Source organism: Antechinus flavipes, chromosome 2 (genome assembly GCF_016432865.1).
Source record: "Antechinus flavipes isolate AdamAnt ecotype Samford, QLD, Australia chromosome 2, AdamAnt_v2, whole genome shotgun sequence".
Lineage (NCBI taxonomy): Eukaryota > Metazoa > Chordata > Mammalia > Dasyuromorphia > Dasyuridae > Antechinus > Antechinus flavipes.
The window spans coordinates 661,605,702-661,622,946 of record NC_067399.1 but is presented as its reverse complement, the minus strand read 5'-3'; the positions used below and the strand labels follow the sequence as shown (position 1 = coordinate 661,622,946).

Here is a 17,245-nt window from a genome sequence, read left to right as displayed (position 1 = left end):
TCCTGGAAGTAGCTGGGTGAACAGGCACTATTACTAGTTTGCAACAAGGAGAAATGGAAAATTAGGTGAGAACTGGGTGGCTGGAACACATGAAGTTTGTGGAAGGGAGTTCAAATGCAGCTGACAGGGTAGAGGATACCTATAATCCCAGAGGCCCTCTGATATTTCCTGGAAATATCATAATTTCTTGGACCATCATGATATTTCCTTGGAACACTGTTTCTCAAAAGGCTTTTGGGGAATTGAGTTGAAAAGTTGATTTGTCATGGCCCAATCCAATATATCCTCACCAAATCCCCTTATCAACTGTGACAATGAGAGCTCTTCTCTCCCTAGCTGATCCCTTCCTCAAGGTTCTTTGGCCCTGTTCATATTTTTTATAGAAATTATCTATAGCTGAGAAAAGCTGCATATTTACAAGGAACTATAAAGGCACCATTTGATTCACGGCACCATCACATCACTCCCTAAAGCTTAAAAACAAAATCAGGGACAAGTACCTTCAACACTCTTTGGAAACTCAATCCTCAATAGAGGATACTGGGCCCTTTTCTACATCCATCATCCATTTCTCCTAAATGTAAAGCTTTTCTCAGTTAAGGATAATTCCTTATTTATTTATATCTTGGTTTTATTTTCCCCAGTTATTTGTAAAAACAAAATTTTTTTGGTAACACATGTACATTCATTTTTTTTTTTTACATATTTCCAATATGAATCATATTGGGAGAGAAAAATCAGAACAAGAGGGAAAAACCACAAGGAAAATAAAAGGTGAAAATAATATGTGTTGATCCATATTCAGTCTCTCTCTCTGGATGTGAATGGCATTTTCCATCCAAACTTTAATGGCATTGCCTTGGATCACTGAACCACTGAAAAGAACCACGTCTGTCATACTTGAGCATTACACAATTATGAATGATTTCGATTAAAAACATCAGCAGGGCCAAAGCCTCCTTGGACAGTCTGGCAAAATCTATAGTTTTCCTCAGAATCATGGTTTGAAATACATGAAATATATTGATATCATATGCATGAAATACATGCTTCAGTACCCATCCTAGGTTACTGTCATCAGTAAGCAGATGCCTAAAAATGGATTTAGGCACATTTTTAGCCTAGACACCCATGCCAGCCCCACTGCATCTGCAGAAGTTTGCAGCCTTGTGATAGGCCCTGGATGAGATCTAGGTCACTCTGATTGCCTTCTCCTAGGTGTTCTGCAGTCCATCAATGTCTTTTTTTGTTGTTGTTGTTGTTGAGGCAGTTGGAATTAAGGGACTTGTCTAGGCTCACACAACTAGTAAGTGTTAAGTGTCTGAGATTGGATTTGAACTCAGGTCCTCCTAACTTTAGGTCCAGACTCTATAACTGCTCCATCTAGCTGCCCCTATTGTCGTCCTTTCCAACCCTCAGCTTCCTCTTCAGATTTAACCACCCTCCTCTTCCACTCATCCTGCATTTTAAACTTGACTCATATTTTGCATCTCAGGGCCAGCAGGAGACAACTGCCTGCTATAGCTGGAGGTGTCTCTTGTGGCTTCCCATTTCCCCATAGCCGGAGAGCCCAGCTGAAGGTCTTTGGGAGAACCCAGCTGAACATCATGAATCCCCAGGAGACATGTAGTAGATCAGGTCTGGCTGAACTCTTAGAACCTCCTGGATGACAGCTTTTCCCAGCAGCCACAAGATGGAATAGTTGATAGCATTTTGCCTATTGTTCTAGTGCTTAGTACAGTTGCCTGTAGACTTTCGCTCTCCCAGTTCTGGTTTGCTTGCCCCAGATTGCAGCAGCCCCTGCTCCACCTTCTATCCCCTGACCTGGCATAGTCTGTCATGGGAACAAAGCATTGGATTTAGTCTGAGGATCTTGTTCAAATGGGCTTTGCTGCATCTTACACATGTGATCTTGGGCAGGGGACCGAACCATTTAGAAGCCATCCCCCAATAGTATTTCATGAGCAGTAGTATTCCTTAACTTTTTTGATGGAGGTATTTTTAAATTGTTTGTAAAAATCCAAATCTGAAGTTATAGGGCCATAGCTTAGAGCCAGAGTACTTCTCTAAATGTAAAGTACTTCTACATTGAGGAAAATGAGGTTAAGTCACTTGCCTGAGATCACACAGCAAGTTAGTACTAGAGATAGAATTCAGACCCAAATCCATTGTACCACATTGCCTTCCTGTGACTCTGGGTTCAAATCCTACCTTTCCCACTTAGAGGCTGTGGGCTTGTCATTTCCCCTATTTTCCTCATCTATAAAATGAAAAAAAAATGGACTCATCAAGTCTCAAAGTGCTGAATTCTAAGAGCCCATGGCTATGACCTTGGGGGGGGGGTGAGAATCCAGAAACTGGTGTTGTGTCTTTGGCAGTGGTGCTCAAGGGCCATTTCTGGGGAGCCTTTGCGTCAGCATCCCTCATCCCTGGAGTGTTCCTGTCTCCTGGGTCATCTTCTCCCCAAGGCCTTTTAGAACCCCCCTCAGTTGTTAGCTCCCCCACCTTGCTCTCCAAAATGACTTTGTATATCTGCTGTATTTTGTGCTTATACTTATCTGGGTGTGTGGTCTTTCAGGAAGCTCCTTGAGACCAGAAATAGTTCCTTTTTTTTCTTTCTTTGTAACTCTGGTATCTAGCACAGTTTTTGGAATACAGCAGGCACTTAATAAATGCCCACTGGGTTGAAATGAACTGAATTGAATTGAAGAGTATACTCCTATCTGTTACTCTTAACTAGGTGGGGATGTTGCCCAAATTTTTGAGTTTCACTCAATTTATTATGAATCTTTTACCAGGAATGTGTTTTAATTTTTGACTCTGGGAATAAAACTAAATTGATTAGCTTCTGTTTTAAATCTGTAGGATTAAATCTTGTAGGATTTAAAACTGAGATCAACTAGTCCAGGGATTCTTCAGCTTGTCTTTAAATATGTTATTTTCCCCTTCATGTTTGGATGAATTATTTCAATAAAATTGGTTTTCTTTGTAAGCTGATAGAATTTTATGCATTCATAAACATCATTCTGAGAAGGGACCCAAAGATTCTATGATGCAAAAAAAAGGGGTTAATGAAAGGTTAACTCCAGATTTAGTCTCAATCTCCTCATTTTAAAGAGGAGAAGCCAAGGAAGAACTAAAGAGAAGTGATCATTAGCTTAATATCACATAACTGGAAAGCAGAAAAGCTAAGATTTGAATTCAGGTCCTTTGATCTCTTCTGTTTTCTCAGCACTCCTTTTTATTTCTTACTCAGAAATCAAAGGAGTGAGCTCTTCTGCTTTTGCAAGCCAGTTTGAGTTTTTTTTTCCCTCTATCTACTGCATGATTTTTTGCTTTTTTTTGTTTTTTAACCATTTTTCAGTCTTGTCCAAATGTTCATGACCCATTTGGGATTTTCTTGCCAAAACTCCTAAAATGGTTTGCCATTTCCTTCTCCATTTCATTTTACAGAAAGGGAACCTGAGGTAAACAGGGATAAGTGAATTTCTCAAGGCCACATAGTAAGTGTCTTAGGCTAGATTTGTACTTTAGTTCAACTCAGTAAACATTTGTCAGCATTTATTATTTATTACTGTGAGCAGATTAGAATCAGTTCTAAGGGAAATAAAAAGTTTAAGTAAGACATGATTCTGCATTCATTGAGCTTAGTGTTTTGGGGGCAAGATAAAGGAGGATATTCTATTCAGCAAGCATTTATTAAATGTTTACTGCATGCCCAGCACTTGCTAGGGACTAGACATAAAAGAAAGATAAAATGAAAGTCTTTGCCCTCAAGGAGCTTGCGTGCCAGTGTCATACAGTGACATTCCAAGTTTGTCTTTCTGAGTTTTCCATCTTTTCTGAATAGATTTCAGAAATAGATTTATTTTATGTCATTTTCAGAAGGTAGCTTCATCCCTTCCCATCTCTCATCTTCATCATCCTTATACAGCTAGCACTATGTAGGATTATATCTTTACTTGTTATTTATCTTTTTAACTCTCCAAAAAAGCATCAGACTTCTTCAGTAAATTGCCTCAGCCTCTTCCAGGCTTCGTGACCCTCTCTGTAGCCCAGTTCTCTCATTTGTGAAATGAGGATAATAGTACCTAGCATACAGGGTTATTGTGAGACCCACACACCTATATATGAGGCTCTGTAATCACTAGCAATTCTTATATTATTTTGAAAATACCAGTGGATAGAGAACATTAGAGAAAAAAATGATAAACGCCTCCAGTATCCTTGCCAAGAAAACTTCAGATAGGTCACAAAAAGTCAGGTATGACTGAAAAGACAGAACAATAACAGATGATTAGATCTGAAGTTAAGAAGAGTTCAAATCTGGCCTCAGACTTATTGGTTGTGTGACTAAGTCACCTAATCAAGAGATTATAGTTTATGTCTTTTGTGTACTTCCCTACAGTACCTGGCACAGAATGAGGCATATAGGAGTTCATGAATAAATGAAATAGTTGAGTGACTAACCATAGAAGGATAATACCCAGGAGTTTTAAATTCCACAGTAGCCTGTATTCACTGGTCCTTTAAAGTACGATTATTATGCAAGAGAATTTCCACATTGGTACCCCTGTATGTGAATAAAATCCACTATCCAAGCCCTTTACACTACTCCTTTTTCCAATAAACCAACCAAACTCATAAACTTGCAAGAAAACAAACAAATAAAACTAGATGGGAATTGTTTGGAGTTAAAACACCTGAATTCTAGTCTGACTTGGTACATACTGTATTCTGTGTGACTTAAGGTATGTCACTTAACACTTTTTAGCCTCAATTTACTCATTGGCCAAATGAGGGACTCAAGAACCTTCCAAGTTTCTTCAAATCTAAAATCCTGGGATAAAGATCTAACTAAAAAATTAGTCAGTTGCCATGTTTTCCTCCTCCCCATCCCCTGATGACCTTGGACTCCCAGGATTCTGGTATCCTGAAACAAGGGTTCTTAATCTGAGCTCCAGGTCCAGGGATCAGCTTCAGGGGAGGTCCATGAACTTTGATGAGGAAAAGATTACATCTTGATTTTCACTAAAATCAAACTAAAATTTAGCATTTCTTTTAATTATTAATGTAGTCAATTCTGTGTAGGGGTTCATAGTCTTTACCAGTTGCCAAAGGGATCCATGATACAGCCAAGATTTAAGAGCCCCATGTGTTGGATCTTTGGCCAAGATATTAGATTCTGGGATTGGCTTTTCTCTCTCTTGTTTATGACTTACAATTCCTTTTCTGATTTTGCCTTAAAAGGAACGCTGGCTTGGGGGTCTGTTCGATGACTTGCAGACTTGGTGGTATATTGGCTCCCTTTGTACCTACCATGGTAAGTTAGATATATATGTATATCTATATATTTGTTTTAGAGATAGTTGCTGAGATATCTGTAGGGATGGTGGCTTGGCTAGGGGGACAGAATGCTGCATTTGGAATCATGAATAAATAAATCCATGGGTTCAAATTCTGTCTCTGTACATGTGTGCCATGAGCAAGTCACCTAATCTCTCTGAATCTCAAGAAATCCCCTAAGACTTTAAGATGAAAATGGTTGTATTGATGTAGAAAATGAGTTCCCTTGCACCAAAATGACATTTGATTTTCTGAAGCAGCTAGGCAGGATAGTGGGTAAAGGGCTAGAACAGGAAGAGTTCTTAGTTGACATGTAGCCTCAAACATTTACTAGCTCAGTTTCTTCAATAATAAAATGGGGATAATAATTGCATCTACCTCCTAGGTTATTGCAAGCATTAAATGAGATAATATGTGTAAAGGGCTTAGTAGAGTGCTATGAAAAGCTAGCTATTATTATTATTATTATTGTTAAGTCTTTTCTGACCATTGCCTTATAAAAAATAGTACTTTAAAAAATTCTGCATTATTATTAGGGATTTGACAAACTTTAACACACATGAATAGGTCAAATACAGAATGCAGAAAAAGGATTACATGTTAAATTCTGAATTTCTGTTACATGCAGCTTGGGGTTTTGTTTGGGTATATAGTAAATTCAAAATGATATTTCTTCTTTTTTTTCCCCCCAAGTCAAGAGTCAAAGTTTATAATAATTGTAACACCGATTGAAGTGGTCTAAGTTCCAAAGGAATTTAGCAAAGAGCCAGAAGCAAGAAAATGATTTTATAGGAAAGAGAAACAAAGATCAGGTTCAAGTCACTGATATTCCAATTTTATGGCTTAAAGGTACGATTGAGGAGTGGTAGGGCTGGGGTTGCACCCATTACTGAATTCTGTGCTGACTGACCACTAGATTGTTTTTCTGACAGCCAGCCTTGTTTTGATACTTCCATGGCTGGCTAGCCTTAGTGTTTCTCAGAAATTGCTACATTCTCCCTAGGAGCTATAGCTCAAGCAATCAAAACTCAAATTCATTTGGGGCAAAGGGAGGAAGGTCTCATTTTGTGGAGCTGCTTCAGGCTGAGAAAGGGTAGAGAGCCGACCCTGCCCAGTCAAATTCAGACTGAGAAGGGGAGACTGGAAGATGGCGGCAGCAGCATCGGGGGGATGGGGGTGGGGGCGAGTCTCAGAATCAGATAGCCGATGATATTCAGGTTGAACAAATGGTTGGAAATTCATGGCCTGCAGCCTGAGACAAAGCTCTCGAAAAGGTTGAATAACAGTTGGCATGGAAACATGAGTAATAACACTCTTGCAAGTAGAAGCTTTCTATTCCTAGGGTAAAAGATTTGGGAGGATCATTTATTAAAAAAAAAAATATGTCTGTACCACAGGACATATAGTCCAAACAGATGTTATTTCCACACTAGTCACAAACTTGAATAAAATCAACTTTTTCAGTGATAGAACACAAAATTTCCCATTAAATTACATCTTTTTAAGAAAACTGATTACACTAAAATTCAATGAAATAACAGTTAGGTTCCATAGACAGTGTATCAATTTAGGGACCTAATTTCATAGGGTATATATCTAGTAACAGGCAGATGATTAGACCAAATAATACTCATTTAATGCCAATTATTTTGAATATAATGACTACATATTTTCAGATCTTACACACTTGTTTTGTGCTCATGGCTTCTGCTGACCACGTCTTCTGATCACAGAAATTTTCTCTAAAAGGAAAAAGCAGGGACATGATTATAATAGCATCAAAACAGGTCTTTTAGGCTTCAGCCTGAGAGCACAGACACGACAGGATAAAGCATCCTTAGCTCCGTTTCAGGGTTGACAACCAATTATGCAGTAACAACTCTACCTCATAGACGGACTTAGGAATAATCAGGTGGAAAACAAATAAAGACAGAAGTGGGAAACTGAGACAGAAGAATATGACCTTGAACAGAAGCCACGATTGTCCTCCCAGCTCTTGCCCAGACAGATGTCTACCTGTAACAGTGCAAGATGGACTGTCTGAGTAACTTATGATATTTCTCTCAAATGGTGGGTTACTGACTTAATGATCCATCAGACAATCATAATCAATTCAAAACTCAAAAGAATATGTTACAGTCCCAAGAGATTTTATGTCTAATAAAAATTCTACAAATCATAGCTTAGAGCTAGCTACATTATTTTTGCTCTCATAAAATAGCAGTAAACAAATTTATAGATTCTTAGTAAACACCTTCCATTTTTTGGGAACTATACATCCCAAACAAGCTCATAAAATGGTATTTCTATCTTGTTCGGATCACCTGTTTCTGCTGGTCTCATCTATTTTTTTATATTTAAAAACTTTAAAAAACTGTTTATTTAAAAATTAATTCAAACAAATATATCTTATTTATTTAAAAAAAGTTTCATTGATGAAAAAAAGAGCATTTGTTAAAAATGAGTCATCTGCCTCCAAGACCTACTTCTGTTTAAATCCCAAAGAATATCAAATTCATCATAAATATTTCATAAAATCACTTTTTCTGACCAAAGAGCTACAGGGTATGGTAGAAGGAGCTTGGATTTGGATCTGAGCAAAGCTTGCATTCAAACCCACTTCTGATTGTCCCAATTGAGTGATTTTGGACACGTCACTTTTTGACTCTTTGCTTCCTCATTTGAACAGTATAGAAATGAATTCCCATCTCACAGACTGGTTATATAATATAGGTGAAGAACCTTACAAAGTTTTAGTGCTAAGGGAATGACTAGTATTTGTAACTTTTGGCAACCTTTGTTTGCCAATAGGATCTTAGAACTGAAAGGGATCTCTGAGGCCATTTAGCCTTCGTTTATGATGGAGAAATGGAGGCTTCCATTGGCAATATTGATTCAAACTCAAGTCCCTTTGAGGCCTCTTATATTTTCTGAAACTTCCTCTTTGCGAGGGTGGAGTTGTTGCTTTCTTATACTCACATGTCAGGCAAGTTTGGCTTTTGGGCAAAATATGAGCTTATTTATGAAATACAGTTTTCTGTGTATTGATTTTTATGAAGTGTTTGAGAGCACTGACTGCCTTTATTTATGGTAGATGATTCAGTGAGGTTGAAAATGAATTTGAGAGTCTTGAAAGAACAGTATGAAGGGTGTGAAAAAAAATTGGTCATTTCAACCGCTGACATTTACAATTCCAGAAATCTATCAACCCATCTGTCCCCTTTGTGGTGTTTGGCATCAGTGGGCTGTCAGCAGGATTCTTGGATCTCCTTCTTCCAGAAACTCTAAATCGACCAATAACAGAGACCCTCCAGGATCTGCAGGCCTCGGAGACTTAAGTGCTAAAAAGGCATAGTAAGGCTTACTTTTCCTTTTTCTCATGTTTTCTTTTCCTTTTTTTTTTTTTTTAAGTTGGGAGAGAGTATGTAATCATTTACAAAGAACAGAATAGTTGGTGAAGTAGTTTATATAGCAGAGTGATCTGCATATACAGGGGATGCTGTATTTGTTGATTATTTTGATAACACTGATGTCACTTATATAATGTGTCAGATTCACCTTAAAGTGATAAGAGATGAGAGTCAGTTGAAGGGAGGGGGGGGACATATAGTCTAAGGAAGAGAAGATTTTGAGTATCTGAAGGGTAATTGTGTGGAAGAGGAATTCATTCCTTTATTTGAATTCAAAGGAAAGAAATTGGAACAACTAATGGGACCAAGAGAGAGATTTAAGTTTGAGTCAATGAGTACTTATTAGGCACCTTCTATGTACTAGAAATCCTCAGGAAAAGCCTTCTCATTATTTGGGCTTTTTTTAAAGGTAGTGGGCTGACTCAGGAAGCAGTGGATGCTCTTTCATCAAGGATGCTATAGAAAGGAGTTGGACCAGGGGGCCTCTGAGATCCCTTGGGTCTCTGAAAGAATAGAATGCTGAATGTCCACCCTCTTGCCTAAAATGTGGCTTCTGAAACTGAATTATGGCATTCCTGATGTTTTTGGGTTGGGGCATGATGGGACTATCCCAACCTTGTTCCTGGGAGTCTGAATATCTGGCCAGCACATTAGCTTTGTGGATTTTCATATCATGTTGTTGATCTATATTGAGCTTGCAGTCCACTGGAATACCCAGATCTTTTTCACACTAACATTTAACTATGCTTTTCTCATATGTGAAATTGATTTTTTGGCTACCAAATGTAACTTTACACTCATACCTGTAAAATCTTGTTTTATTTATCCCAACATCCCAATCTTTCAAGATCATTTTGAATCCTTCCTTGCCCTGTCATTTTTTTTTTTTGGTGTGTGTTTATTCCCCCATCCCAACCTTATATAATCTGCAACTTAAGAAAGTGTGCTGAAGGTAGCTAGATGACACAGAGGATAGAGTATTGCCCTGAAGTCAGGAGGACCCGAGTTCAAATTCGGCCTTAGACACTTAACAGTTACTGTGTGACCCTGGGCAAGTCATTTAATTTCAATTGCCTTGAAAAAAGGAAAAAAAAAAGTGTGCCATCCATGGTTTTACACAAAGGTGCTTTATGTCTTTTATTTATATTGATTTTGGGTCCGTAATTAGATTGTAAACTTTTGAAAAGCCTGTTTTTATGTAGCATCCTAATTTTTTTTGCATCCTTTATACTATTGGGCATAGTGCCAAACCCATTGTGAGCTCCCATTTCTGCTTATAGGATCAAAGAACATCAGTTTAAGGCTATAAGAGACCTTAGGGAACACAAGTCTAACTTCTTCATTCTATGAGGATTCTGAAGTTCAGAGGTATAAAGTCAATTACTCAAGATCATTTAGCTAGTAAGTACTTGAGGTAGGATTTGAATGAATGTCTTCTATTCTCCAAGAGCAACATAATAATACTGCTCCACTTAGCTGCTTCTTTTTTTTATAATTTAATTTTTTTTGGTATTAGTATAAAAGTATTATCTATTAAGGATAAATTAAAGGCATAATAAGAAACCATAATTAAAGTTATGGTTATTTTTTTTAAATAATAGTTTTTTTATTTTCAAAATATATGCAAAAATAGTTTTCAATATCCACCCCTGAAAAACCTTGTGTTTCAATTTTTTTCCCTTCCTTTCCCCTTCCTCTTTCCCCTAGACAGCAAGCAATCCAATATAGATTAAACATGTGTAGTTCTTCTATATACGTTTCCATGTGTGTCATGTTACACAAGAAAAATCAGATCAAAAAAGGGAAAAAAATGAGAAAGAAAAAAACAAGAAAGCAATAACAATAACAATAACAAAGGTAAAAAAAAAACCAACTATATTGTGATCCACATTCAGTTCCCACAGTCCTTTCTGAATGCAGATGGCTTTCTCCATCTCAAGTCTATTGGAACTGGCCTGAATCACCTCATTGTTGGAAAGAGCCACGTCCGTCAGAGTTAACCATCACATAGACTTGTTGTTACCATGTACAGTGTTCTCTTGGCTCTATTCAGTTCACTTAGCATCAGTTCCTGTAAGTCTCTCCAGGCCTCTCTGAAATCATCCTGCTGATCCTTTCTTATAGAGCAATAATATTCCATAACATTCATATATCATAACTTATTCAGTCATTTCCAACTGAAGGGCATCCATTCCTTGCCATTACAAAAAAGGCTTAAGCTGCTTTTTAACAATAATAATAATAATAGCTCACATTTCTTTCAGACTTAAGATTTACAGTTTTCCTCACAAGTTTATGAAATAGAACAAGTGTTACTATCCCATTTTATAGATGAGGGAATGAGGCTTAGAGGGTAAAATGATTTTCCCATCAGAACTGACTTTTGAATCCAGCTCCCATGTTCTTTACTATTTATATTATAGAGTGCTACTTCTTCTGTCACACTAAGCCCAGAATCCCAGAGTCTGAGAGTTTGAAGGGATCTCAGAAGCCATTCAATCCAACTTGTCCAAGACCAAGAGCCCTTTCTGTAACCTTCCCAACAAATGATTGTCCAGTCTTTATTTGAAGACCTCCGAAGAGAGGGAACTCACTAGACATCAAGGTCTAATTGATATTAATAGTTAATCAGTAAACATATTCCTAGAAATAACGTTAGATCTCTTAGTTTGTCTTATGTAGCAAGAAAGTGGAATGACTTTTCTTAAAGTCACATCTTTTTATTAAAAACGAGTAAGAGGCAAAAGAACTGGCCCTATAGTGCAGAGACCTGGATTCAAATCCCAGTATTGCTTCCTACTAGCTATAGACCCTTTCAAGAGAAGTTACTTCAGAACTTTTTATCTATAAAATGGGGATGATTATAATATTTGTATCTTCTTGTTTTGAGAAGAGCACTTGGCAATCCTAAAAATGCTTTTATTTTTAATATGTAAAAATACTTCCTATTACTACGTGTCAGAAACCATCTGGATCATTTACTTGTGGCAAATGCTTTCTAAATGCACTTCTGCAAGAGCAAATTAACTGGGGGTTTTCTGGCAGGACAAGGAAGTTTTGAAGAAAACTCATCAGGCAAAACTGCCAAGAACTGAAACGATGACTCCAAGAAGCCTGGTTGTAATTGGACTCAGAGATAGCAGGGAGCCCAGATGGAGGACACAAGCTCTCCTTCTGAACTACCAGAATCCTTTAAGAAATCCCCCCAAATTGGACAACAGCCCATTCATTTGGCCTGTGCTTATCACAAGAACCATTTTGATTTGATTTGAGAAGCAGCATCCTGCAGGGAAAAGAACATCAGGATCAAAAGTAGTGGGTTCAAATCCCATGGTTTTTATTCTCCAGAGTAAAGTTATCCAATTTCTTAATCTCTTTGGACCTCAGTTTCCCCATCTGTGAAACAAAGAAGTTGAACAAGATATCTCTGAGGATCTTTCCAATTCTACATCTACCATCCCATGATTTTTCCTTTGCTTTAAAAAAAATTTACATTCTTTTTTTACATATTTCCATATGACTGATGTTGGGAGAGAAAAAAAATCAGAACAAAAGAGGAAAACTATGAGAAAGAAAAAAAGTTGAAAATATCATGCTTTGATCTGCATTCAGTCTCTGTAATTCTCTCTCTGGATGCAGCTGGCATTTTCCATCCAAAGTTTATTGGAATTGCTTTGGATCACTGAATTGCTAAAAAGAGCTAAGTCTATTTTATTTGATCATCACATAATTTTGCTGTTACTGTGTACAATGTTCTCCTGATTCTACTAGCTTCACTCAGCATCAGTTCATGTAAGTCTTTCCAGGCTTTTCTGAAATCAGCCTGTTCATTATTTTGTATAGAACAATAATATTCTATTACTTTCTTATACCACAACTTATTCAGCCATTCCCCAAGTGGACATCCACTCATTTTCATTTTCTTTTTTAATTGAAAAACATATCTTTTTATTTTTTAAATAATGTTTTTTTTTTATTTTCAAAATATATGCAAAGATAGTTTTTAACATTTACCCTTGCAGAACCTTGTGTTTCAAATTTTTCTCCCTCCTTTTCCCTCCACCCTCTCTCCTTGACAAGTAATCCAATATATATTAAACACGTGCAGTTCTTCTATACATATTTCCACATTTATCATGCTGCACAAGAAAAATCAGATCAAAAAGAAAAAAAAATAAGAAAGACAAAAAGCAAGCCAACAACAACAAAAAAGATGAAAACGCTATGCTGTGATCCACACGCAGTTCCTTAGTCCTCTCTCTGGGTGCAGACGGCTCTCTCCATCACAAGTCTATTGGAATTGGCCTGAATCACCTCATTGCTTAAAAGAGCCAAATCCATCACAGTTGACATCACATAATCTTCTTGTTGCCATGTACAATGATCTCCTGGTTCTGCTCATTTCACTCAGCATCAGTTCATGTAAATCTCTCCAGACCTCTCTGAAATCATCCTGATGATTGTTTCTTATAGAACAACAATATTCCAAATTGTCCATGTACCATAAGTTATTCAGCCAGTCCTCAACTGAGGGCCATTCACCCAGTTTCCAATTCCTTGCCACCAAAAAGTGATGCTATATCCATCCTTTTCCAGTTCTTTGTCACTACAAACAGAATTGCTGCAAACAGTTTTTTTTTTTTTTTACACATGTGGGTCCTTTCTGATCTTTCCTTTCCTGCTTCTCATCTGTGTGACCTTGTACAAGGCCCCAAATTCTGGACTTCTTTTTCTTCACCTTTAAAATGAAAGGGCAAGATAAGATGCCTCCGAGGTTTTTCCCAGTTTAAAGTCTGTGATCTAGAGATTGCCATTGCTTTGTCAGCACCTGAAGACTTCCAGCCAAGCTGACCCATGTTTTGTCTGTGAGCTAAAATGAATCAAGAGAGCCACGAGACTGGTTTTCATTATATTTTTAAATATATCCAACTGTAGAATGATATAACATTTTAGTGACCTCAAGATGCTCCTGTAAAGACTTGTATTTGTCTATGTAAGAAGACAAACACTATGGTTGAGGTTAGTGGATGTCCTGGGGCTGCTGAGAATTGTGTTTTTCTAGTTTATGAGTTATATCTCCAATAAACTTTTTCTATGTCTGCTCATGACCTGGAGGAGACAGTGGATTCTCAAAGGATACTGCTGATGGAACATAAGTTCTGTTAAGTCCAATCATCCATCCATCCATCCATCATCTATTCACCCAGCCATCCATCCATAAGTATATGTTAGATTTTCTTCCCCTTTAACCCTTATGTTTGTTGTTGGGGAAGGGAGAAAGGGAAGTATAACAGGGCTCTGAGGTAGATTGTTGCAGGAAGAAGTGCCTTCCTAAGGCAGTCAAGCCCTAGATTTCCTGACTTACTTATAGCTTGGCCAAGATCAGAGTGGTTCATCCCCAGGCTGACTTCATCCCCCATAGCAACTAGGTCTGGAAGGACTCTGATCTATGTCAGTGGAAGGAGAACCCACCCCAATAATAATAAAGTAATTGCTTTAAAACAGTTTTGAGGTAGATGATCATTGATTTTACCTATGTAGTCTGATTTTGGATGAATTCCCACTTCAATCCATCAACAAGCATTTATTATGCACCTATTATATGCTAGATATCATGCACACAAAGAATGAAGCAATTCCTACTCTAAGGAACTTATAACTCAGTTCTATGTATCTTATTGTCTAAGGGGCTAGAGATAGAGGTAAATTAGATCCATTAAAAAAAGCCACTGGGGGCAAGAGTAGGTTCATTGGCTAGAGTTCTGGACCTGGACTGGAATCAGGAAGACCTCAGTTCAAACATGGCCTCAGATATGTGCCTCTGACACATTTTTCCCTCAGTTTCCTCATCTTTAAAATGGAAATAGCACCTACCCCCCAGGCTTCTTGTGAGGATAAAATGAAGTACTATTTATGAAATTCTTTGTAAACCTCATATAAATGGTAGCTGTTCTTATAAAAAGTTTATGCTCCTTAGGGCAATGTTTCTCAAACTATTTGGATTCAGGACCTTTTTTCACCCTGTTAATAATTGTCTTTGGATCCAAAGAGCTTTGGTTTATGTGTTTATTTATCAATAGTTAATGTATTAGAAATGAAAACATTTTCTCTTATTATTCTGAACCTCATGGGTCCCTGAGGGTCCCCAGACTGCACTTTGAGAGCCAATGCCTCCAACGAAAGCCATCCCCTGTTTTACAAAGAGGTCACTGAATTTACAAGAGGCTAGACTAGAGAGAAAGACATGACAAATGTGAATAGCTCCTGAGACACAGACGCTGTGATTTGAATTAGTTATTTTTATTCACTGTTCTGACATGATAAATAGAGAATGCAGGCTCAGTTGATTTAAGGGAAGAGGCAGAAAGAGAGACCCAAAGGGTAGAAGCACAGAAGTTTTAATCCTGCCTTTTTTGTCTCTTTTAATAGGTGTGCTAATGAAAGGAAATCATCTTTTGAAATCCTCCAAAGGACAGTGGCTTGGATCAACATTTGGGCAGTTTTTTGTTTTGTTTTGTTTTGTTTTTTTCAAGGAATTTTTGCAATTAAGTCAGGAAATCATTGTTTGATATGAGAGGGGAGAAAGAAACTGTGAACCCTAGAGATCAGTACATGGGATGGAATGGGAGGAGGGCCATGTTTATTTTTGTAATTAGGTGGATCCCTGAAGCAGAGGAGAAACACATCCGTGAATGAAGAATGAGAAATAGCCAGCCATCTTGGTCCCCATGGAAGGAGTTAATGAATGACAAGGGCAGGACTTTAGCACAGTTGGATTTTTGGTGTCATTAGAATATCATGTGCATGTTTACAGGAACCAAGATGAAGTTGGGCAGTGAGTGAAATCTTGAACCTTGAGTGATGAGCAGACCACGTTGGAGTGTTGCAAAGATCCACCATTGGAGGGGGACTCCCCTGCTGTTCTTCTCAGATTTGTCATCAAGCCCATTGTTTGTCCAATCCAATCCTCTCCCCCCCCCATTCTTTCTAATGTTCTTTTTATGGACTTTCATGGCAGAATACCTCATAGCTATGACCAAAGATTTTATTTTAAATTGGTTTTATACTATTAAGAGTCATACTAATTAGATTATGTGCCACAGGTTTCCATTCTTTGGGAATCTATCTGTCATAAGCATTCAGTCAGTGGTTGCAGAGTGGACAACAAGAGAAAGAATGAGCCCCAACCATGATAACACTGGTATATGGGATGGGAACAGTAGTTTGGGTTGAGTATTATGTAATGCATTTCATTTAGGAAAGAGAGACATTCTCTCTTGTGTAGCCAAAGAGACTTGGAGTTCAAGTCCTGTCCTAGATAATCCTAGACAAATCACCCAACATCTAGTGTTTTAAACACCTCTCTAGGACTATAAGTTGCAGGGAAGGTGAACACCTGCATTGATAGGAGAGAATTTCCTTATTTAGGAGTTCTTTATATTAGGGATCACAAAGTCTCACCCTATCTTCTATTGTTCAGCTAATAAAGATTCATATTTGTTCAGTTAGCAAAGCAGGGCAGGACTATATAGCCTGAGTTTTGCATTTTTTATTCTGCCTCTGATTATGGCCTGCAGCAGCATGGGAGGGGGTGCCAAACTACAGCTAAAGCTGCCTCCCTGCTGCGTTAATTGGTATTTAAAACATTCCTCCCATAAGGTAAAAGGTACTTAGGACCTCTGTTTCCAGGGCAACCAGGAAGCATTTATCAATGATAATTTTATTGCCTGCAGGATAAAATATAAAGTCCTTAGCCTGGCTTTTAAGCCACTCCAGAATCTGGCTCCAGCCTACTTTTCGCCTCTCATTGGACAGTGCTCCCCTTCCTTCCTGTACTTTAAGTTCCAGCCAAATTGGACTATTAGCTGTATATTGAACTCAACATTCTACCTCCCATTTCTCTGCATTCTCAGAAATTGTTCCTTATGCTGGAAATTCACTCCCTCCTCCTCTCTATCTCCAAAGTTGTATTTTTCTTCTTTTTCTTTCTTTTTGAAAATTGAGTTTTCTTTTCAGGTCTGCACTCTTTCCCCTATTCCTCCCCTCACCCCAGTGAGAAAATAAAATCAATAAGTCCTGTTACAAACATGTATAAGCAAATGAAAGAAATTGTCCATGTCCAACAAATGTCCTTCTGTCACCTCTTTTTATCTAGATATGGATAAAATGTTTCATCGTGAGTCCTCTGGAATTGTCTTTGGCCATTGTGTTGATCGGCATTCCCAAGTCTTTCAAAATTATTTGTTTTTATAATAATATTGCAATTGGATAAATTGGTTTTCTGGTTCTATTTACTTGACTTATGTATCAGTTCAAATAAGTCACTTCTGGTTTCTCTGAAATCACCCCTTTCATAGCTACATCTTTAAAATTCCTCTCAGGTACCACTTCTTCTGTGAAGCCTTTCCAGATTGCTCAGTTGTCATCAGTCTCTGCCCTCAAATTACCTTAGAATCATAGTAGCATAGATTTAATACTTAGCATAGTAT

General features: G+C 37.8%; 1 protein-coding gene across 1 annotated transcript in view; it reads left to right on the top strand.

Annotated features, from left to right (window-relative positions):
- LOC127552119 (solute carrier family 22 member 15-like) overlaps nt 1-17,029 on the top strand; it is a 209,923-nt gene extending 192,894 nt beyond the window's left edge. The window contains exons 10-12 of the mRNA XM_051982594.1: nt 5,251-5,323; nt 8,544-8,700; nt 15,186-17,029. Of these exons, the coding sequence (XP_051838554.1) occupies nt 5,251-5,323; nt 8,544-8,684 (214 nt within the window). The 3' untranslated portion in view covers nt 8,685-8,700; nt 15,186-17,029. The remainder of the gene's footprint in view (nt 1-5,250; nt 5,324-8,543; nt 8,701-15,185) is intronic.
- Nucleotides 17,030-17,245: the final 216 nt, after the last annotated feature.